General features: G+C 54.8%; 1 protein-coding gene across 50 annotated transcripts in view; it reads right to left on the reverse strand.

Annotated features, from left to right (window-relative positions):
* Window positions 1-3611: 3611 nt before the first annotated feature.
* IQSEC1 (IQ motif and Sec7 domain ArfGEF 1) overlaps window positions 3612-23792 on the reverse strand; it is a 392952-nt gene continuing 372771 nt past the window's right edge. For 15 of the 50 annotated variants that reach the window (XM_015130119.3, XM_077989943.1, XM_077989955.1 and 12 more), the window contains 8 exons: window positions 22270-22409; window positions 21780-21809; window positions 20113-20238; window positions 18493-18592; window positions 16085-16246; window positions 14856-15032; window positions 9206-9255; window positions 7033-7941 (listed from right to left, as the gene is read on the reverse strand). In XM_015130119.3, coding sequence (XP_014985605.2) covers window positions 7399-7941; window positions 9206-9255; window positions 14856-15032; window positions 16085-16246; window positions 18493-18592; window positions 20113-20238; window positions 21780-21809; window positions 22270-22409 — 1328 coding nt within the window. In that variant the 3' untranslated portion in view covers window positions 7033-7398. 50 annotated transcript variants of the gene reach the window in all.

Raw genomic sequence — 23792 nt, forward strand, 5'->3', positions numbered from 1 at the left:
TGTTCCTTGTTCACCAACACAACACTATCTGCATGGCAACATGTTATGGGACATCCGTAAGGTGGAATGTTATGCAGATACTGTAAATGGTTGAGTCTTCCACTGCCTCATCACAATAGATTAAGGGGGAAAAAATAGCATTTACACACACACAGTGTCAGTAAACTGTATTCTGTAGAACGCACAGGCTATCGTTCAGAGATTGATTCATATATGCACACCATCTTTTCCAAAGGCTCTAAAAGGTCCAGCAGAAAGAAACGCGTTGAACTGCGTGCAATGCATCGTTCCCTAGAGGTGTGTGACGGATGACACTTTCCACATGGGCACCAAGCAACACTGACAGTACTGTTTGGGAAGCACTTCAGAGATGTGAACGAGGTGACTGAGAAATATGCATGGAGGGACGATGGAAGAACAGTTGGTCACATACTCAATTATACGTGATTTGAGATAGTGAGACTGTGGGGACATTTTTTTCTGTTTTTCATCAATCTATTCTCACTAGATTAAATACATGTCAAAAGACACTTGATATAAGTTAAAACACCATGTCTAAAAGCCTCCAACCACTGCCCCAATTTTTACTTATTTAACGAGGCATGCCAGCGGGCCCCAGGGCCTTGCCAGCATGGTCCCCACCCATGTTCCTGGGCCCTCATCTCATGTTGCTGCCACATGGCGTCATGCATTGTAGCACATTTCCTGCTGTGCTCCCAAGGCATTCACTTAGGAAATCTACTTTGTGCTCCATGTTGAGATTACAGCGTGTACAAAGACAGACACTATCTTGACTTTTTGACCTTTACTGTCAAAGGACATGCATGAACAGTCACAAAACAATCAAGGCTGGTATGGCTGGAATGTGAGGGGAATGTGACTGTTGAGGGGCAGGCAGGGGCCATGTGAAGGATGGGATTTCTTTCCTCCTAAGGGCAACAGTCATTAAAAAAAATGACTCCATGGCTAGGCAGCTGGGTGTAGTGGCTCACAGCTGTAATCTCAGCACTTTGGGAGGCCAAGGCGGGAGGACCGCTTGAGTCCAGGATTTCGAGATCAGCCTGGGCAACATAGCGAAACCCTGTCTCTACAAACAAAAAAACTAGTCAGGTACGGTGGTGCGCCCCTGTAGTCACAGCTGCTCAGGAGGCTGAGGTGGGAGGATCACAGGAGATCAGGGCTGCAGTAAGCCGTGATTGCACCACCACACTCCAACTTTGGCAACAGAGCAAGACCCACATGGGGAATAGACAGGGGTCCCCCCAGGAAGGCCAGTGCCAAGGCAGGGAGCTCTAGTTCAGGAGAGACACATGAGGGCCTGCAGTGGGGTGAGACGTGAAGAGACTCAGATGGATTCTAGAAGCAGCAGGAGGCACAAATCAAGAGGGTTTGGGGAAAGATGGATGGGACACCAGCAAACCCAGGTCCCAGTTTAAACAAGTCAATTATGATGTCATTCGCCAAGACAGGGAACAGAGGACAGGACCAGGTTTCTGCTGCATGGGGCTATATAATGAAAGAGCATGGTCATGGAGGGCTTGCAGGGCTGGGCTGTCAGAAATACCAAGGGCACATGGGTGCCCAGAGTAGAGGTCTGGGCTGCAGATGACATGTGGAAGCCAGGGGCATGGAGAAGGTGGACTGAAACCTTGGGCTTGTGTGAGGGTGCCTCAGCAGAGGGGAAAGGGAGGAAGAGGGCTTGGACTTCACCTAAGCCACACACGAGCTCCATGGAGGAGGACTGGCCTGCACAGGAGACTGTGAAGGAGTCTCCAGAGAGCAGAAAGGGCACATGGCCCAGAGGTGCCCAGGAACCAGCGTTTCAAGGAGGCAGACACGAACAGTCACAGCTGCCAAGGGGTCAGGTGAAGCAGGGACTAAACATGTTCCTGGGATTCGGTGGCACGGAAGTCATGTGCAGCCAGGGAGGAGGAAGAACCATGATCTCAAGGTCTGAGGCAGGTGTCTCCCAGTCAGACTTCTCAGTGTCAAGGAAAGTTGTGCGGGGCGGGGGAGGGGTGGCGCGGCAGGGCAAACCGTTTCCATACATTTAATAATGTCAATGATCAGTACCCTCAAAGACCAGCTGCTGGTGGTGGTGTGACCTGAACCCCTGCCATCCATTCATTTTCAGATAGATGCATGCTGACAAGCCCAGTACTGGGGCTGACTGGACACACAGAGGCGGATCATGCAGCTCACAATCTCAGGGCAGGGGGAGACAAACACAATCCCCAGAAGATCACTGCCTCGGAGCCCCGGCCTAGCTCATCTACCTCCAGCAGCTCCTGGGCTACAGATCTGCATCGCAAAAATCAAACCGAGGCAGAACTGGGTATTTCAGGGAATTTTTGTATCCAGCTTCTCTTGCAGGGCCCCTGAATGGTCTGTAAAATGGATGGACTCCCAGTTGCAGAGACAGGCACTGGGCAAGGCGTCAGGGTGTGTGCACTGAAATGGCTGGTTTCCTGGTTTCAGTCTGGATGAGCCAGTAGCGGCTATGAATGAGACTGGAAGAGGCGGCCCATGTGAGAACATCTTTCAATCAGAATGTGCTGTACAGTGGGAGGGCCAGAGCTCGTTTTGGTCACCAAAATTAACTTTTTCACTAGTTAGATCTGCCAGTTCATTTTATCCCGTGCACTGAAACTTTAAAGTGGTGTTCCCAGGAACTACGTTTGGTCAGGAAAGGAGAAATCATAGAAGCCAATTACATCCTCACAGGCCTCTTCCTTCCAGGAGAATGACTTTACCATCTTGGCTTTTGCACATGACATTAGCCAACATGGAAAAGCAGGCTGTTCTGACCTCATGTCATCATCCATCTTCACTGGGGACTGGGCCACTGGGTATTTTGTTTTTCCTTAAGTCATAACTAGTGTACCTCAACGTTTAATAGAATTCATCCCCTCTTACTCCATGAAGGGACCATCATTTGTTGAAAATTGCTAGAAATACGGCCGGGCACAGTGGCTCATGCCTGTAATTAAACCGAGGCAGAACTGGGTATTTCAGGGAATTTTTGTACCCAGCTTCTCTTGCAGGGCCCCTGAATGGTCTGTAAAATGGATGGACTCCCAGTTGCAGAGACAGGCATTGGGCAAGGCACCAGGGTGTGTGCACTTTGGGAGGCCGAGGCGGGTGGATCACAAGGTCAGGAGATCGAGACCATCCTGGTTAATATGGTGAAACCCCGTCTCTAGTAAAAATAGAAAAAGTTAGCTAGGCGCTGTGGTGGGTGCCTGTAGTCCCAGGTACTCGGGAGGCTGAGGTAGGAGAATGGCATGAACCCGGGAGGCGGAGCTTGCAGTGAGCTGAGATGGCACCACTGCACTCCAGCCTGGGTGACAGCGAGACTCCGTTTCAAAAAAATAAAAAAATAAATAAAAAAAAGAAAGTTGCTAGAAATTATAAATACCTTTGAAACCTTCAATTGGTTGTGATGTGTCCCTTTAAGTTTTGTATGAGTGTCCTCAAAGTCAAGTCAGTCCAATGTCTTCAAGGAAAGTGAGCGCCCAGAGTCATGACAAGGAATGGAGAAACTCATCAGCTGGAGATCTGGGTCTGGCCAACAGGGCAACTTCTGGACTTTTCAGAAAAACTGAGAATCCGAGAGTTTCAAAGGATTTATTTGATTTCCCCACATGATCACAACCATGGTTTTACATTGATAGAGTCTGTTACCACTGACAAACAGAATGCAGATGAACACAAACGCACTCCTTCCCTCCCACAGGTACACAGTGGGGGTGCCAGGTTTCTTGTGAGGGAGGTGTCCCTTGAAGTCTCTGAACAGTCTGGGGATTCAGGACCTGATTCTAATTGCTTAAAACAACTCAGAGGCAAAAGTTATCTCCCAAGAGGAGACGCATGCTGTGTGCAGTCTCAACGTGACTGCACACGGAAGGGCGACGCGGATGCGTCTGACTGGAGGGCAGGCCTCCTCCCACTTGTCCTGTGCTCAGCACCCCCACCTCACCCTGCTCAGTGTTGCAATGCTGCCTTGACTATTGTTGTTATATAAAATACAAATGCACTCGTTTCTCAGGCAGGAAGGGTGATGATATTTTACAAGGAGAACTGTAAGACTGTGCGTGCTTACCTGCGGGCACAGAGCTTCCCGTGGAGCTGAGTCAACGCCCAGCATTAGCTGTGAACATCTGCTATCTTTTCAGCTCATTGTTAAGAAAAACAAGAGGCTCGTGCTGCATGCAGTGTGTGAGGGAAACATCACTCTGCACTGGATGCTGAAGACGTTTTTAAGCAAGATGTGCACATCATATTAGGATGAACTTTATTTTTACATTGTTGTACAATTCATTGGTAAACTTAAAAAAATACAAATACATGATTTGATTGTTGTCCCAGGAAAGACTTTTGTCACATTGCCAGCTGTTTCCCTCAGCATCTCCTGCTCCTGTCAGCAATTCTGTATGTAACTACAATAGTTTGTGTGACTTGAGAAAGGTGTGCCGAGGGCGTCCTCACAGTGAGAAGGGACCAGGCAGACATCCTGGGGCCCTCAGCCTCCTTCTGCCTCCCCTCCTGTGGGATGTGATGACAGGACCCCGAAGCTATGGCAGTAACAGGTGGGGATCGAGAGGGGACAGTCCCATGAAAGACACACGGGGACACCAGCTCACTGGGAGCTTTCGCTTCCCAAACAAGATGTGGGCAGCATGACTCCAGCCTTCGTAATCCAACAATGTATCTTCCACAAACTTTTGATAAGCTTGCAAATAAAATAGGATGAAACCTCACTGGCCTGAAGGAGCACACAGTGTGGCTAGAAACCCCAGGAGGGGCTCAGTGGGCTCCAGCAGCTCCTTATGCAAGGCCCAGGCCTGCTGCCCAGCACAGCTCCAGGACACACCGAGGACAGCGCCAGAGGCTGGCAGCCCGAGGCTGTGGAGCTTGCAGGATGGCGATGGAGAGGGAGAGTTTCTGGAAAGCCCCTCCTGGGGTTTACTGTCTGTTCCTATTCATTAGTGCTGCCCTTCAGAAAGAGCAGTTCTATGCCAAATGGCCTGAATCTTTTCTGGAACAACCTAAAGGTTACAGTGAGACTGTCCCCTCGGCACAGAAGAGGGCGAGAAAAGCTGACATACTCAATATGTGATCGCTTTACTTCAACGATGTGTCTACGGTCACACCAATACATTTTGCAAATGTACAATCCGCAGAGTGCGGCCTCACAGCTGACACCGGATGACATGCAGCAGTTTAACGCTTCCAGGTCAGAACAACCTCCTCAAAACTGCGAGACAAAGAGTGCTTTAGGGAGCCTGGCTTTTAAAAAAGACCCAAGAATTGAGGAGTCGGGGACACCAGGGCGCTTCCCCCACAGCCTGGCCTGGACCCAATCACATGCTCCCATGCTGTTTCTTTCTGAGCAGACACCAAAGAAAGAAATGCCACACCGATGGGAGGACACAGGTGGGCAGGTTAAAGTCACACTTAATTTTAAAAAGGCTAAACTCTAGATTGCTGTATTTGCTCTCTGTGGAGATTAACAAAGTGCTTGGTTTGCAGATTTGCTGGTACGGTGATCTCAATGATATGAGCGAGGGGAGGGATGTGAGGAGGGAAATCAGCAAAACCCTGGCCAGCCAGCCAAGGTGACACACAGCCAGAGGGGGCTCCCCTCTCCTCCTGCCGTCCGGCCACGGCTCACCACGCTGTCCACCGAGCACACGGCCCCACGGCCCGCAGAGTCAGGCGTGAGCTTCGCCCTTTCTGAAAGGGCCTCCGCCTGGACAGGCGCCGGGGGGCAGTCCTCGGGTCCCATGGCTTAGGAGCACAGCACTGACGGCTGCAGTGGCTCGAAAGGCTGAAACTACAAAGTATGGCCCGTGGGTGACTCGGGCACAGACCCGCCACGTGCAGCGTCTGGCCCGGGGAGCGCATGGTGTCACCACAACACAGAAGCGACAAGAGCACAGCTGAGAGTCATGTGATGCCCTGGCAGCTCACTGGACCATGGGAAGGCAGCGGGGGCTCCGCCGGGCACTCGTCGGCTGGGGTCACACGGGCCACGGTGATGACACAGGGGTTCTGCTAGCACATGGCTACATGGAATTACGATGATCACTGCTACCACTCAGAAAACAAAACAGGAAACACACACACCGCCCTGGGTTGCTAAACGCTAAAGTCAACCTTCAGGTTCGAGAGTGGTTCCTGGTGAAAACACTCTCTGAGGGCTTCGGCCTGGTGTGGGTTGGAGGCGGGATGAGGAAGTTATGGTGTTGGGGAGACGAGGATGAGAGCTGGTCACTTTCATGTTGGAGATGAACACTTCTGCCGTGTATGGGTCCCCCTCTCGGAGGACTCTGAATGAGTGTGCATTAAATCATATGCGCGTAAAAGAAACATGGATCATGGAGATTCACAGTTATCGCAGCCATTAAAGTGTCTAAGAATCTGTGTAACCAATGTCCTAAGACAACCAGCTCGTAACCAGCTGTCCTGAGTTGCTACTGTAGAGTGTACTGCAGTTTAGCTATTTGCTTACCTGAAATAACACAGCATTATAATACTATTTATGATAGTATTCTGTTAATAAAATAAGGATTTATACAAAGCAATACTGGACTTTTTAAACAGTTAGATGCTATGTTACTTGGCACAGTTAGTAATGATTGTGTAAAGATTTTAGCCAGTCCTAGAGGGACTTCTTTGTATGAAAATATGAAGTATCTGAATTTGTTCCTAGCATTTAGGGTTTGGTCTACTGTCTCACACACCCAGCTAAGGTACTGTCTTCCTACTAGGTAAGTGGAGCTCCTTGTAAGGTGGGTATTGCTAATGTTGTGGACTGAAACGCCTGCCTTTCACACACAAGTACTACCTATACAGTATATATATATATATATTTATATATTTATATATTTATATTATATAAAGTTTACTTACGTATTTTCATCAACCATATCAGGTCTACTTAATTTTTTGCCCATTGTCAATAAAAGAGCAATAATGCAGCAAGTTTTGGGGTCTGTTTTGTCTCTGTTTTTGTATCTCATTTCTTCGTTTTCTAGGTTGGGTTTTCACAGGCATGTAAATTAGGGCACAGGGAGCTGAGAGCTGGAGTGGGGGAGGCAGTTCAACATCTACTTGGCTGGCGGCACCGTTTCAAGGCTGATGGTGTCTGAGGCCCACCCATCCCTCAGACTGAGGTGAGCGGAGCTCGGGGTGCCAACACTAAATTAAATCTGGACCTTTCTTCCACACAACACCAGCCCTATGGGCTCCTGGGGCTCCAGTTGGGCCGTGAGGGGAAGAGGGGAGAGATGGCAACAGAAGTGCCCCGGGTTTGGTGTGCGGCTGGCGACCCCCGGGCGTGCCCTGTGTGGTGTGCAGCTGTTTCAGGGAACCTGGGACACCTGCCCAGGCTGTCTACACAATTGTGCTGATGCCGCTGGGTTTGGCCTTGCTGCTGGTGGGGGGCGGCGGGGCAGGGGGCTGCCCGTGGTGGTGCGCTGTGTGCCCCATGTGGGCCGCGGACAGCGGCGGGTGGCCGTGGGCGTGGGCCCCGTAGGCTGGGTGCCCCCCGTGGGGGCCGTGGTGGTACTGGTGTGCGTGCTGGATGTGCTGGGGCGGGTGGTGGTGGTGGTGGTGGTGGTAGGGGGGTGGGTTCTGCTGCATGTGGCAGTACTGGGTGTGATGCCCATGCACAGGGGCCTGCGGCAGCCCCTCTGGGGGCCCCAGGTGGTGGCCAGCCACGGAGTGCTGCAGGTGGGGCAGGACCACCGGTGGGTGAGAGGGTGGCGGGGCTGGGGCTGAGGGCAGGTGGGCCTGGGGAGGGGGCTTCCCTCTCTTGCTCCCGAATAAGGAGCCCAGGAGGGAAGATGAGTTGGGCATAGTCTGGTGTGGGCGAGATGGACACTCTCGTGTTGATGTAGCTCTCCGGCGCATGTGAGGACTGCTAATGATGGACCCCTAAAAAGGAAATTCATAGAAATCAAAATTAAAAGATCTTCAAGCACTTAGGTCAGAATGTTTTTTTTTTTTTTTTAAATGTAAAAATTCACCCACTGACTGCTAAGCTTTAGTTCAACTTGCTGGCCAGAGGGTGGGGCTGAGTGAAGCTGGACTGGGCCCCACCTCCTCTCACTACAGTGCAGGGCAGTTGGGGGTGACTGGCCTTGACCAAAGTCGGGGGTGAGGGCAGGGGAGGGGTCCGCCTCTCTGACTGCCGCAGCAGAAGTAGGACTTCCAGTCTCATTCTGACAAGTACTTTGGCCCTGGCAGCAGCCTGAGGTTTCAGATCGGAACCCCTGGGTTGGGATGTCTGTGCGCTGTGTGTGGCAAGTGCAGAGGGGCTGGTGTGCCTGGAAGAGGAGCTCTGCTCCTGCTGAAACAGGGCCCTCAGCTCTCCTGCTCCGCCCATGTGGGTCCTGAGGTCTCAGGGGAGGTGGTGACAGGGACAGGTAGGGCTCAGAAACCTTGTCCTCTGGGGGAATGGGCTGCCTAAGCATTTCACTGCAGCTGCCTACTGCAAACCAAACAAGGAAAAAGAAGGAAACAGAAAAAGATCTGCAAGCTGAGGTAGAGATGTGAACAGTAACACAGAGATGGCCGGAGGATGAGTGAAATATCATGAAATCCACACTGAATTTCTCTTTCTCTCAAGACACTCCTCCTCCCACAAGCTAAGCAATTCCATGGTGTCCTGCCGCAGACACACAGCAATCAAACTCCAAGAAGAAAGCGATGGGGATGGGTGGGCGTGGAAGTCAAGGGTTCAGCAAAAACATCCAACAGCAAGTGTGGAGGATGAGTGGGAGCCGGGTGGCCCGGGCGGGGGTGCCAGAAGCTGGGGATGGTCAACCATGCTCAGGGACCACAGGTGATGGGGTTAAGCAGAAACCAAAACACAAAATTCAGAACCACCCCCACTGTTCAGTCCAAAACAAGCGGTGAGAGGCATGGATATTTCTAGGCACACAGGAGAAGCTGACATGCACAGGGTCCCAGGCAGGCAGGGAGGGAGCGGGTGTCTGCGTCTCTGTGCAGCAGGGGAAGGAAGAGCAAAAAAACCAAAACAAAAACAAAAACAAAAAACCAAAAAAACAAAAACCAAAAAAAAAAAAAAAAAAACCAAAAAACAAACAAACCAAAAAAACCAGGACAACAGATATGAACCGAGGACTGGGGAAGGCGACACAGGACAGCCAGCTGGACGGAGGCGCTTCCTACTTACTTCCACATTGCTCTCTAGCGATCCCGCACTGCTGCGACGCCCTCGCTTCCCTGCCCAGAACATGCAATACCAGAAGTTAGACGCGGACATGAGGCTGGGGGCGCTGCCTGCCTGGCGCCACGCTGCTGCCACGGAGCCTGCACCCCTGCTGGGAGTAGGCACAGGTGCCGGGCCCACCTGCCCGCAGGAGCCAGGTGTGAGGGGTCGGAGGAGGGGCTCAGTGGGGAAGCCAGCAGCAGTGCAGGAATGAATTTTCAAAATAAAGTTTTTGAAAAGCAAAAAAAAAAAAATTTTTTTTTCTTTTTTTTTTTCAAACCAGCCCCTATTTTATACTCCTTCTCCTGGACCAGCGGTCTGTTGAGAGGGGCCCTGGGGCTGAGGCATGTGGACAGGTGGGCTCGATGCCTCCAACTCGTGTGTTCACCCCTGACTCGGGTGAATGGGGAGGGGCGAGGGCAGCTTCTCCATAGCCGCAAACAGCATGGCAGGTCCTGCATGCCCACCTTCAGTGACTGCCGTATATATGTGTATATCCGCACACACACATATATGCCCCCACCTCCTCGGCAGGACGAGCACTGAGGGTGAAGAGGAAACAACTTCATATCCCCGCTTCCTCCCGGCTGCCCGCAGGAGCTCAGTTTTGGTTTGTGCAGTGCCCTGGCCAGGGGCAGGAGACAGGGTTGGGGGCTGCTGGAAACCACCTTCCAGCTTGGGATTCCTCTGCTTGGCACCATTCCCCAAGGGGCCACAAAGCCTTCCCTAAGCCAGGAGGTCTCTGCCAGCATCTTCGTCGCGCCCCAGTGCAGGGCACACAGTAGGCACTCGGTGTGCGGGGTCCATCAAAGCAAGGCCGGGTCTTCCTCTTGGCTCCGGGTGCCTAGGGCCCAGCCCGGCCCCACCCAGCCTCCACAGTCCCTCCTGAGGATTTCTCCGTGGATTTTTGAGGAACACCAAGCCTGGAGCATGACAGGGGCCTGGCCTTAGGGGCCAGCCTGGGCTCTGGGAGTGGGGATGGGAAAAGGGAGGGAGAAACAGCCCTCCCCACTTGACATTCTTGAAGCTTCCATCTGGGCAGCATCGCCATGTGTTCAGCACCGCGCTGGACATGTCAACCCTATACGCGACACTGTGTCCGTGTCAGAGAGGGGGACGCTGAGGCCCAATTCTCACAGGCAGCAGGGTTCACACCCAGACCTTCGCACCCGGCCGCCTCTAAGGCTGGATAACTTGGCCACGCTGCCTTCAGAGCTGGACCCCAGGCCCGGTTGGGCCCAGGACCCTAGGAGAAGGAAGCAACTGCTGGGCCTCCCCACTGTGCCCCGTCCCCAGCCTCTGGGAAAGTTACTGCACCTCCCAGCTAGCCCAGGGCCACCAGCCAGTGACAGGTGGTGGGAGTGCTGTGGGCTTCGAGCCTCCCCGTGCCCTCTGAGTGTGCTGGGCTGTGCTTTGGCATGGCTTCAGCCTGGGCATCGCCACACAGACTCAGGGGAGTCCAGTCCCTCTGCCTTGCCTGCTGACCCCAAACCGGAGGCCCAGGTGGGAGCTGGGGTCAGCAGAAGGCCTTGAGTGGCTCTGGCTTGTGTGATGTGGCCCTCAGAGACCACTGTGGGGAAAGGGCCACACAGCACATCAGGGCAAGAGGGCTTGACACCAGTTGCTGAGGACCTAGGACAGCCAAGTAGGACCCTGGCCCTAATTCTCAGCCAGAAGAAAGAGGAGGCTCACATTTCCTCATTTTTCAGCCAGTGTGGGAAGAGGGGCTGACCTTTCTTCCCTTCCTGCCCAACACAGTGGTCCAGGGACATGGAGCAAAGTAGAGTCCAGCCTCCCAGGACATGGCCTCCCTCCTCCACCCTCCTCTTGGGTGGCCACAGCCATCAGACACTCAGGACACTGTGGCGCCACGTGGAAATGTGGAGGGACAGAGCGCCACTGTCTCTAGGGTTTTCAAATCAGCTCTCTAGCCCACTCCTCTAAGGCCTGGGACTCCTCTGGCTGACTAAAAACCAGGGGCAGAGGGGAGATGGCCTCCCCTGCCTGTATCTGGCAACTCCTTTTGGCTAGCCTATAGCTTCTGACACGACCTGGGCCAGGCCTGAAGGCTGGGGTTGGGGGTCCACACAATGTCCCCACCTGGAGTTAAACACGGTCCTCCTTACCCTGCTCAACTTGGGCGAACACTTAGGAGTTCTTTACTTGGCTGTTTTGGAGTGATGCTGAATGTCTTACAATCCACTTTCTCAATGTCTCAGGTCAGCAAGAGATGCAGGGTGATCCCAGGGCTCCCTCTGTGCTGAATCCCAGAGCCCTGTGCTCACAGGTATACCCACAACCATAACTGCCCATAGCAATCCCTGCAGACATCCCATGCATACGCAGCCTCCCACACCTGCCCAGGTTTACAGGCTGATGAAGTCAGGCAGGCCAGAATAGTGGCTCACGCCACACGTGTGCGGATCAGGCCAAGCCAGCCCTGGGCAGGGTCTGGAGGGACTTGGAACCATTTTTCTTGAAGGGCTCCCAGGATGGTTCTTCACAACTTTTGCAGCTTCCTCAGAGTCAGGGCAGGACGTCACATGGCAGTACTCTCCTGCCCACCGGATACTCGTCCTGTGACCCTCAACAATGCTGCAGCCGAGCTGGTGGCCTTGCTCAGTGTCAATGACCACAACAGAAATGATAGCTACGCACACTTGGCCGGCGCTGCCTGAGCCAGGCACGCCTGAAAGGCTTTCCATGCGCTGACTCCCTCGCTGCAGCTGGGGAAACAGGCCCACAGGGTCTGAGAGCTAGAGAGGGCAGGCGGAGGTGGGGGATGAGCTCAGGCTGTCTGACTCTGGCATCTGCGTGCTGCACCATGTTCTCTGCTGGGCCTGACATGGTGGGGAGGGATGTGGCCAGGGCAAGAGGAAGCACCACCCTCTCTGGGCCCTGGCCCGCTTCACACATGGCAGCGGTGCTGCTCTGTCCACCCACCACTGCTGGCTGTCACTGCTCCTCTGGAACAGGACACGGAGACTGTTGCAGGCAGGTCCTCTCTGTAAGGACTCAGAGCTGGGCAGCTTGGCCAGGGAGGGGCAGGAGGGCCACTGGGGGCCGCTGGTCAATGTCCACCACCACTCGGTTGATCCCTGTTCCCACAGTCCTTGCTGGGTCCTTGGTCTCGGGTCAGCAGGGCTCTTGTGCCGCTGGAATGAGGACCGGGTGGGGAGTCTTGGCCCAAGGAAGACCAGGGCTGAGACACCAGGCAATGCACTGCGGTGTGGCCGGTGCTAGCCCCCTTCCCTCTAACCCTTGGCATGATAGAGGCTTCTGGAGGCTCCTGAGGATGGGTTCCTTCGGGCACCATCTACGGCTACTTCATCAGTCCCCTGGCTTCATGTCTGTGGTATGTCCTCTCCTGGATGGATATCAAGTGCAGACCTGGGACAGCTCTCTCAGGGTTTCCTGCTTTGGGAGCAGTGACGTGCCAACCATGGAGGGGACACTGTCCTGCGGGCCTGCCTCTTCCACAAGCTCATCGTGGTGTTTCGGGCTCAGTGCTGTGAGGGCTGTGGTGAGTGAGGTGGGGCCATGCTGCCGCTGGGGAGCTTGCAGCCCCGACCTGGTCCAGAGCACGACATCTGACCTCTCCTGCTGCCAGCCCTGACCCTCTACAGGAAGGCTGCTAGTACCCGCCTGTTCCGATGGGAGATCACAGGTGGCCTGTCCCCAGCCTGGGGTCTCGGCAGCTGCCTGGACTCAAACCCTACCTCACTTCACCCCCAAACTTTTCTGGGTACGGGGGGGTCTCTGAGATCTGTTCCTGCTTTTGTTTCAATGGTACAAAAGGGTGGGGTCTCAGTCCCTATTGTCCTTCTGAGCTCAGAATTCCTAAATGACAACAGCAATCGTCACACTACATGAAAGCAGCTGGCCCTGGGCTCACCCCTCACATGAACGTGGGCCCGGCACGTGGCTGTCCGACCCCCAAGCTCTGTAGAGGGTGGACGGCTGGGGTCTTGACCTCTGGGCCCTGGGGTGGATGTGGCTCAAGGGCCTCGGTTCTGGCAGAACCGCTGCTGCCTGAGAGGGGCTGGACAGCTTCATCAGGGGAGGGAGAGGGCAGGGCCCGCCACACTGCACAAACTCAAACAGAGGTCCCGGCCCACAGCCTGCAGAGGCCCAAAGCAGTCCAGTGACATTTAGCTGTGCTTCACAAGGCCACTGGGAAAACCAGTGGTTCTCAACCAGGGGTGATTCTGCCCCCCAGGGGACACCTGGCAATTTCTGGAGACATCCGTGACTGTCATGACAGGGAATATATTACCGGCAACCAGTAGTAGAGGCCAGGAATGAGGGTAAACATCTTGCCAAGCCCGGGATGGCCGCCCAGCAAGGAGTCACTTGGCCCAAAATGTCAATCAAGCCGAGGTTGAGAAGCCCTGGGTTCAACCCTCATGCTGGCAATTGGCAATGAATTTCTGATTTTTTTTACTATGGCAAATAATAATAATAATAATAATAATAATAATAATAATAATGACAAAACGAAAACAAAGGAAAAAATCCAACTTAAAAAAAAGGGCAGACTCCAAAGGGCCTGAGAGGGACTTAGCTGAGGGAGGCAAGGCTGCTGATGGGCAGGTGCAGGAGGGAGTCCTGAGGCGGGGCAGGTGGGGCAGGCAACCCCAGGAAGGGGGTCTTCCCAAAAGAGGCACACCAGGCTCCTAGGGCAGACCTGCGCGAGACAAGCTGGGCCATTGCAGCCCCAGGCAGCCCCCGGGGACCCTTCCAGGAGAAGCTCACTGACTGGTGGACAGGCTGATGGGCTGAGGGTGGGTATGACACCCTCCTGTACACTCCTTGAGCAGCAACACAGGCTGCAGCGGCAAGAGCAGGCACCCATCGGCCGGCCCATGCCTCTTGTCTCTCCTGCTCCACGAGGGAGAGGCTAGGCCAAGGCTGCTGGCAAAAGCCCCCGAGCCTTGCTGCTCACAGTGCCCCACCCCCAGGAATGCAGGCGGTTTCAGGGGTGCTGCTTGCTTGGGGGTGAAACAGCTGGCAGCAAATTAAACACACACAGAAACAAAGAAACAATCACAACATCACAGTTCCCACCAGGGCTTTCCCGGACCCCGGAGCCAGCCCTGGCCGCTGCTCAATGGCCTCTGGGCTGGACGAGGCCCGGGTTTCCCAGGAGAGGAGGCCCCGCAGGGAAAGCAAGACCGGGGACAGTGGGCAAGGGGGCGCCAGACAGCTTAGAGGGTTCCGCGCAAGTTCATTCATCAGCATGAAGCACAGGGACGCGGCCACACAAAGAGCACGGGACACAGCCGCCGGCTCACTCCGGGCTAGAGCGACTTCCCAAATCAATAAACGAGTAAATAAAACCCCTGGAAGAAGAAAGGGAAAATGGGGATGACTTCCCCAGCTAATTCGTATACAACGCCTTTCTTTTTCACAATTTGGTCCTGTTTTCCTGTATCTTTTTGGGATGCCCTTTCCGTGCTGTCAGACGCTGCTCTGCTTTGGTGGAGGTCAGGGGAAATGCCACACTGGCCTCGCCGCAGGCCCCGCCCCGCGTGATGCATGCCCCGAATGCAGACGCCCTGCCTCGGTCTTGCATGCGCTGGGCTAGGAAGGTGGTTCTAGGCCAAGCTCTTACCAGCTTCCGAGAGGTCCCGCAGGGAGCTGCTGAGGGCACTGCGCTTGAGGCCCTCGCCGCTGGCGTAGCTGTCGTCTAGGCAGGCCCGGCTCAGAGTTCCATTGCCCGACTCCTTTTTGAGGCTGGAGCACTGGGACATGCTGGGCCGCACAACGCCTTTCTGCTTCTCAAGCTCCGCTGGAACAGAGAGGGTGAGTGGCCTGATGAGAGGAGCACAGCCTAGAGTGGGTGCGAGACGGGGCCTTCTGCTTGGAGCTAGCACTGTCCTGAGCCACCATCTGCCTTGAATGGGGAAGGGTTGTTTCTGGGAAAGAGAGTGTGATGGCCACCCTGGACAAAAGAGCAGAAAGGAGATCCCAGGAGGAAGGCTAGGGAGGCCAGAGGGCCTTGTGACCTGCAGGAATGACAGTCACCTTCCAGGCTTGGGGGTGGACAGGGAGGCACAGACTTGCCTAGGTCTGGGAGATGAGTAAGGATTAGCCAGGGCCTTCCACAGAGGGGGCAGCAGTAGGGAGTCCCATGTGCCTCCAGGGAGTAGACCTGCAGCCAAGGATGGCCTTGGCTGTGTGACCCATCAGTGGGTTGAGCCTGACGCAGAAGACGACGAGGTGCAGAAAGGCCAGCTGGGAACTCTGCAGGCTCTTGTGCACGGGGTGACCAGAGAGCCAGAGTCTTTTTTTTTGTTTGTTTGTTTGTTTTAGAAGGAGTCTCGCTCTGTCGCCCAGGTTGGAGTGCAGTGGCGCAATCTCGGCTCACTGCAAGCTCCGCCTCCCGGGTTCACGCGATTCTCCTGCCTCAGCCTCCCGAGTAGCTGGGACCACAGGCGCCCGCCACCACGCCCGGCTAATTTTTTGTATTTTTTAAGTAGAGACGGGGTTTCACCGTGTTAGCCAGGATGGCCTCGATCTCCTGACCTCGTGATCCACCCGTCTCGGCCTCCCAAAGTGCTGGGATTACAGGCTTGAGCCACCACACCCGGCTGAGAGCCAGAGTCTTTTGCTGGACATATGACAGGCAACAGGTAGGGCGGGTCCTGGATTGGACCCCCTCTGTGCCTCCTGCAGCCTGGGCACACAGACTGCCCCATCACGTGGCCATAGGGAAGGTCAGAAAAGACTGAGGGACATCTCATCTCTTTGGGCTCAGGAGAAGTCACTGCCCTGACATGGGGAGGCAAGTGCCAGTGGCCAGCAAGTTTCGGCCTTCTGTCCACAAGCCCTGGTACTCACACTCTATCCTGTGCTTCTCCATCTCTTGGACTTCCGCAATGGACTCCCGCAGGTCATCAGTGAATTTCTTCCGGTCTTGAGGGTTGGGGGCGTTGAAGTTTATTAACACTTTGATGTCTGCTCCGGGGACAGATGAAGTGAGCCGGATGCCATTGGGGTAGTCTGCAAAAGGGAACGAGAGGGGAGGAGGCCCACGGGTCTCAGTGTGTTCTCTGCAACCTTCTCTCTGGTCAGGAAACAATGGTAGGGCTGAGTTGTGCGTGAGCCTGGGATAAGTGCCCGGAGTCCAGCCTCAGCAGTGGCAGGTTGCAGGGGTACAGAGCAACCTCATCTCCCAACTTGGGAAAGATGGTCTGTGTTGCTCCACATGTGACTTGGGGACAAAAGTGGCCGAGCTCACGGGAGGCTGCTGGGGCCACCATTCTTCCCCAACCTTAAGGTGGTGGAGACCAGGCCCTTGACTTCCAGGTCCTTGGGCACTCTGCCAGGTGCTGAATCCTGGAGGAGGACAGAGGTTGCGTCCTGAGAAGGGTGGGGGTCTTCTCTAATCATTTCAGTTCTGGACAACAGTGAGGGCCATATTATCCCAAATGGCCTGTGGCCCACAACTCCCATGGGGTGCACTATGGGCACTCCACAGCCAAGGAACCCTGTGCCCAGACCTGCCTGGTGCCACCTCCTGGCTTTCAGGGTCCCTGGGGCTTTGATCTCTTGTCAGTGCTGCTCCTGCAGTGGGAGTCACTGACAAAGCATCAGCCACTGGATGCTTGAAGGTTCTTGGACCAAGCACTAATCCCACCTTGGCTCAGACCAGGTGGGCCAGGTGGACCTGCGGGCAGCTGAAGAGTGCTCCTGTGTGCATATGTGTGCACATGTGTGTACATGCAGCCCATTACTGCCACATGGGAACATGTGCCTAGTGACGCCAAACCTTCTGATTTTTACAATATCTACATTTTGATGTGGAGACTGGTTCAGCAAATTTTTAAAAAATATGCAAACCATATAAAACATAACTGAGCTGGGCCTGCCTCCAAGGCTGCCAGTTTGAGATCCCTGGCATGACAGCATCTCCTACAGAAGCTGCAGGCTTAGCACTTGCCAGCACCCAGCGTCCAGGATCTAAGGCCAAGCCCTGGGACCACAGACATGATCCAGGTGCAGCCTCTGCCCTGACGGTCCACAGTGGTCCTGGCCCCCTGCTGGGAGCTTTGCTGCCAGGATCTCACTAAGTTCCCACCCCAGCCCTGGGGGGCAGGGGTCAATGACACCATCTCAGAGAGTGGGCTACTGCTGGTCAGGACAATGTGGGGATGGCACTGGTCTCCCCTGGGACCAAGGTAAGCCATGACTTGCAGCCTGCGATGGACAGGAATGGCAGGAGGTGGGGAGGCAGCCAGGGCAGGCACGCCGTGCTCCTTGTTGGGCACATGGGGAGCAGGGCATACAGGGAGTACAGGGGCTCCTGCCAGGCTGTCCCTGGTCCCACTGAAGATGGAAGGGGACAGACAGCCCCAGAGCTAGGCGCAAGGCCTGTGGTTTTGGATGGTCCAGTTGTGGGTCCCTGACACTATTCTAACCTGCAGATGGAAGGCTGATTAGACAGACAGTGACGCCTAGTTCTGAGAGGACAAGGGACCCCTACTGCTAAAGTAGGGACACTCAGCTTCTTTCCCTAGGACACTCCAGGTGGCCCCTTGCTCCCCAGCCCAGGAGGGCTGGCTCAGCCTCCAATAAGGAAGGGGCAAAGGAGGGGGAAGAGAAGCCGTGGAGAGCGAAAGGAGCAAGGTAAAATGGAAGCCAGTGGGGTGCTGCAGGTGTGAGCCCCTCAAACTCCCAGGCCCCCAGGCCTTACCCAGTGCCTTCCAGCAGGACATCAAAATTAACCCTTGCAAAGCACTGTGTTCTGGCAGCTATGATAGGGGCCCTGTCGCAGGCACTACTTGATGACCCAGGAAACAGAGGCCAGTGGGGTTGCAGAGCCAGGCCACACAGCAGTTGAGCCAGAGCTGGGATCTGACCTAGGCTGAGGGGCTCAGCTCTTCACTTCCATGGACACTCAGGGGTTGCTGTTGCCTGTGTCCTGGGCCATGTTTGCATATCACCTATACGATTTAATGTTTTTCTGTCAACATTTTATTTAAATAAATGTATTTCTGCCATAAATTTAAAAATCTTATCACTGCAAGAAGTGAAGTACCAGTAATTACATCAGGCTCAACTGACTGATGGGTCTGTTGAGGGTCTGTGCCCACTGCTCACCAGAGCTCCTAGCTGCAATCTGCTCTCTGGGGATAAAACAGGGGTGAGTGTAGAAGCCCCCACAGGGTTCTGTCCTCGAAGCAGCCAGGAGAAAGAGCATAAGCTGGGACGTGCGCTCTTCTAGGCAGGCCCTGGGGCAGACTTACACTGGTTCTCGAAGAGCAGGACCTGCATGCCGTACAAGGAGAAGGACTGTCGGAAGCTGTATGTCACCGAGTTCTTCTTCTTCTGGAAGATCTTGGTGACCTGGAGGCAGCCAGAGACAGAGCTGAGCTGCAGTGCCTTGGCGGGCAGTGACTATGTGCAACCTCTGGCCAGAGGACCCTCCTGGAGTTCAAAGTCAGGAGGACAGGGACAAGCCCACGTTGGGGGAGGGCACGGCCTTCTACTCCAAGACTCGGACGACGGTTCCTGTCCCTGCAACCCCGATGCCATCTTGACTGGCAACAAAGTCCCACAACCTGGCACAGAGGCGGTAGGCACTTCACAGCACGGAGCCCCCTCAAGTGCCTTCTCACAGCCAGGTGAGGTGTACACACCTGAGGCTTGCTACCTTGAGGGGCAAGAATGGACAGGTGGCGCTCAGCAGTGCTGACCTTGAGAAGAAGCCATGGCTTCCTCTCTCGGGAACAGCTAGAGTGTGAAGCTATGCCTGGTGACGGCCCGCAGGGAGACTGGCCCCTGGGCTAGCGATGTGATCCCTGAACCCCTGCTGGCCCGCCACGGTCCTTGGCTGCTATCCTGGTCTGCAGTAAGGAAAGGAACTTTCCAGTGTGGCAGCCAAAGGCTGGGCTGGGAGGGGAGAGGGGAGCTCACACCTCCCCGGTCTCTAGGGCATGCCAAGCACCATGTAAGGGTCTTAGGTACAGGACCTCACTGGACCCCCGCCACCTTCTGAGAGATTCATCTTACAGAGGAGGAAACTGAGGCTCAGAGATGTGAAGGGATTCGCTCAAGGTCAGAAGTTCTTCATAAAGGATTTGAACCTACAGGTCTGATATCAACATCAGTGGTCAGAGAAGGGTAGCCAGTCTTCATACCCAATCAAGAACATGGGCATCTTTGGCAAGAAAGCCCGTGGCATGGTATAGAAATCCAAAGGACAAACTCTCCCTTCTCTCCGCAGTTCTGCCCCCATCTGGCCAGCATCCATATCACCTTTTTTTCTGGCAAGAGCGCCCCAGTTTCCTTTTGGGGAAACCTCCAGCCCTTATTTCCTTCAGTCCATAGGTCTTGAGGGGACCAGCTCAGGGTTCCAGGAGGTGGGGCTTGGGACCCAGGTCTAGCCAATCAGAAAGCGCTGCACCTGCCTGGCCTGGAGTGGCTTAGGGAGGGATGTGCAGCAACAAGCACTAACTCTGCAACCTCTGCTCAGTCTAAGAAGAGAATTCTACAGTTGCTCAGCAGACAGGATCAGGTCTGAAGCTGCTGGGGCCACATTCCCTTCCTGGACAGAGCCTGCCTGAGGAAGGGGCCTGCCCGAGGAAGCGTCACACAAGGTACAGGTGCAGACAGCACACAGGAGTGCTGCTGACATTGGCTGAGGCTCTGGAAAGAGCTGGCACTAAAGCCAAAGATCCCCCTCTGGACCTGTACATGAGCCAATGAAGTCTGTCTCCACGTGCATCAGTGTGACAGACACCAGGCAGACCCTCCCTTCTGCACCCCCACATGCATGCACATCTCCCCCATGCAGAGAGCCAGACGCGGACCCTGGGCTCAGGCTTGAGGTCCCTGCTATGACACCTTGTGGGTGAGCCACATACCACCAGGAGGTCGTTGAACAGGAAGATTTCTCGCTGGTGTAGTCCGAGTTTCTGGGGCTTGTTTGGGTCTGGAACCTCAAAGAGCCGGCAGTAGCAGACCAACCGACGGTGGGGCAGAGAGAGCACCTGTGTGGGGAGAGGCTGTCCTGCCACGGCCGCCCAGCTCTCCTCCAGGAGCCCTGGGAGCCACAGTGGACAAGTCTAGCCCTTCAAGCTAGAAACCTGGCACGTGGGCCTTGAGTTCAAAAATGCCTTCCCTCACACACAGTGAAGAGCAGATGTGTCTTTTGGCTCATGGCAGTTTCCCGTACTCTGTTCTCAGGAGCCACTACTTAAAATCCCTTATGTCTGCTCTCCTGAAGCACTAGGGACGCACCCCTGCTTCTGCTGAGACCCCCCTTCCATTCTTTTGGGCAGGTACCAGGCTTCTTAAACTATCAAGTTCACCTGGGAGCCTCTGCCCAGATAGTGAGTCACATTTTGAGTCCCTGCAATATGCTGGTCATACACATGAGGCCACTAAGCCCTGAAAAAGTCTTTACAGAGAGAATCTACTCTAGATGAGGAAACTGAGGCACAGAAGGTAAGTAATGACAAAACCAGGAAGTGGCAGAGCCAGGATCCAATTCCAGGTCCCAGGACTTTTCCCACTCTACCAAGCCTCCCTATAAAAGATACCTATTGTCCTGATGCCTGAAAATCCTGAGCCAGCAGCCAACACTCTGTGGCACCTGCCCTGGCGCTGTCCTCCACTCCCCACATCTGCCCTGAACATGTCCCTGACAGCTCACGCGAGCCCTCAACATGGTCATAGCTCCAGCTGCCCTTGAGGCCGGATGCCTCAGGGCGAGGGATGAGCCATCAGGGCTTGGCTCTGGGAGTGCCCAGGTTCATGCAGGATGGGGGAGACGGTCAAAGGGGTGGGATCCCCGGGATCACTGCCCTGAGGCCAGGGGCTTGACTCTGCCAGGTGTGCTCTAGGCCAGGGCTGCCTGAGTTTGGCACATCAGGGGGTTAAGATGAGGGGGGAAAATGTGGCCCAGCCTGGGGTGCTCAGATTGCAAAGGTGTGAAGGAGAGGATAGCAGGGTTGGGGAGCACAGGCTGGAGGTGGAAGGGGCCTGGTCTCTTGCAGGGGAAGCTGGGGAGGGTGAGGGCAGGCAGAGCTGCTTTCAGGACTGAGGGACAAGGCCAGTCCACAAGGAGGGTCATGGCAAGTGGCCTGGTCACCCTATGTGCATGTGCCCTGGGGCGTGTGGGCACACCACAAAGCTATGGGAGAGGATGGGTCCTGGGGGTGAGGAGGCGGGCACTAGGAGTGCCTGGGGCATGGGATGTGGGGGATAGAGCACAGAGCAGGGTCAGGTAGCGGACAGGGCAGGGCCTCAGAGGACACACCGGGGTCTGTTTCAGATGCAGGGTCTGGGGGCTGGCCTCAACAGGGCACCGACAAGAGCCAGCAGGAGTCTCCCCTGACAGCACAGCCTCAGGGCCTGCAGAGATCTGAGGCTGGGGTAATTATGAACACCTGATTCCTCAGTGCCCCAGCAACAAACTCAAGCAGCCAGCAGTTGGGCTCTGGGAGCCTGGGGAGCCGGAGACTGGCTGATGCTGGACTTCCCTAGGGCAGTGGGCTACCCACAAAGGTAAAAGCAGAGAAATACTCACACAGCCGAGCCCGGGATGCAGGGATCCGATCTGTGGGAGAATGTGAAACCAACAAAACGGTGTTCATGTTTCAAAGCCACGCCCAGGCCAATGCTGCAAGTGCCCCTCCCTACACCTCCCCTTGGGCTCCACCCAGCCAGTGTGTGGGGGACCTGCTCTGGCAGAGATCACTGAGGGGTCCCAGGGGACTCCTGGACCACCCAGGAAAGCCCGCCAGTCTCAGGGGTCCAGAACTCAGCCACTGTACAACCCTGGCCTGCTGGATTATTAAGCGCCTCAGCTCTCTTCAGACTGTAATGCAGAGCTAATAGCTGTTATTCCCAAATATGACAGGAGCCACTTGAAAAAACCCCAAGCCCTGGCTGGCAGAATTCACCAGCCCTGCTGGAAGGGACCACATGGAGTGGGGTGGGTGGGAGTGAGAAGGCCTGGCAGGCAGCCCCGTCCCGGTGGTGCTGGGGCCCACCATGTACCAGGGCCCATGACATACCGGCTTCTTCCCCACAATGAGCTTCTCCACCTTCTGCACCTGGGATACATGGTCCTCATTGGTCTTCAGCTCTCGCTTACGGATCCGTTCATAGATCCCGATCAGCATCTCCCGGGGAATGTCCTCACCATCGTCCACACCTGGGCAGGGGATGCAGCTGGGTATCAGGGTGGGCCCCAGGCTCACTCGATTTACCAGTTTCTAAAGCAAATCAGAGGAGCGAACCTTCCACCAGACCCAACAGAACCAAAGAACTCCCAGGCGGGCCCACAGCAACAGGACATTTTCAGTCAACACAAATTTCCTCAGTCCTCCTACCGGAATGGGCCCAGTACATCTGACCCGGACTAGTAGGCGATGGGTGTCAGGGGCTGAGCCACCTCTAAGCCATGTTTAGAGGGCTTTATAAATGCTACCCTGCTCCATGCTAACCACAGCCCTTCAAAGTGGGTATAATCATCTCCATTCCACAGATGGGAAGACTGAGGCTGAGGTGTGGGGAGGTTGGGGTTTGTGAGTTTGGGCTCCGATGGACCTGGGGCCACATCCTACTTTCACACTTACTAGCTATGTGACTATAGGCGAGTGCGTCACCCATGCTTGGTGTCCTCCTCTAAAACAGGTTGCCCACAACACAGGCTTGTCATGAGGAAACGAGGGGCGCCTGGGGCGTGCCCAGCTCTGCATCTGAGCAGTGAGAGTGCTGCAGTGGCTGCTGTTGCTGGCCCACATCATCCGGGCAGAGACTGGAGGCTGGGCTCTGACCCAGGGCTGCCCTAACCACAAGCACACACTTCTCTCTTCCTCCCCACTCTGAAAACTGCTGTGAGCAGAGAAACAGCCTTGTACATGCGGGAAATGCAAACTTGTTTTGCAGTGAGCTCCAGCCTCATCCCTCTGCCAGGCTGCAGTCCAAAGGGCTGCAGGGCTTGGGGAAGACGGACCTCCCACAGATGGTGGGCAGGACAGGAGATGCTCCAACCTGGGGTAGGCAACCTGGCAATGCCTGCCCAAATGACAAGTTCTAGCATCCTCTGGTACACTGACTGCATTTGGGGAACTTATCCCATGGGAAATGAGACACATACAAGGTTATTGCAGCACTGTTTCCAAATGGCAAAAGGCTGGAAGTAACCCGTGTACCCATTAACAGGGCAGTGCTCACCAATCATTCCACATCAGCACAACAGACTACTTACTACGCATCTGTCAGGAACAGTGAAGAAGGCCACAGTAAAGCACGTGGGTCATTTCTCTTAGATTTAGTAAGTGAGAAAAGCAAGGTGCAAAGTAACAGGGGGTAAAACCGTTCCTGTATATGTGCACTTGCATGAGCGGAGCACAACTAGGGGGCACGGCCAGGAGAAGCCAAAATGGAGGACCTTCAAGGGCAGAGGCTATGCCCTGAGCACACGGGGTAGGGTGGGAGGGAAACTCTGCCAGGCACCTTCCAGTATTTTTTTTCCCCTAAATAGACATTAGTTTTAGAGCAGTTTTAGGTTCTCAGCAAAACTGAGCAGAAG

This window comes from Macaca mulatta, chromosome 2 (genome assembly GCF_049350105.2).
Source record: "Macaca mulatta isolate MMU2019108-1 chromosome 2, T2T-MMU8v2.0, whole genome shotgun sequence".
NCBI classification, from domain to species: Eukaryota; Metazoa; Chordata; class Mammalia; order Primates; family Cercopithecidae; genus Macaca; species Macaca mulatta.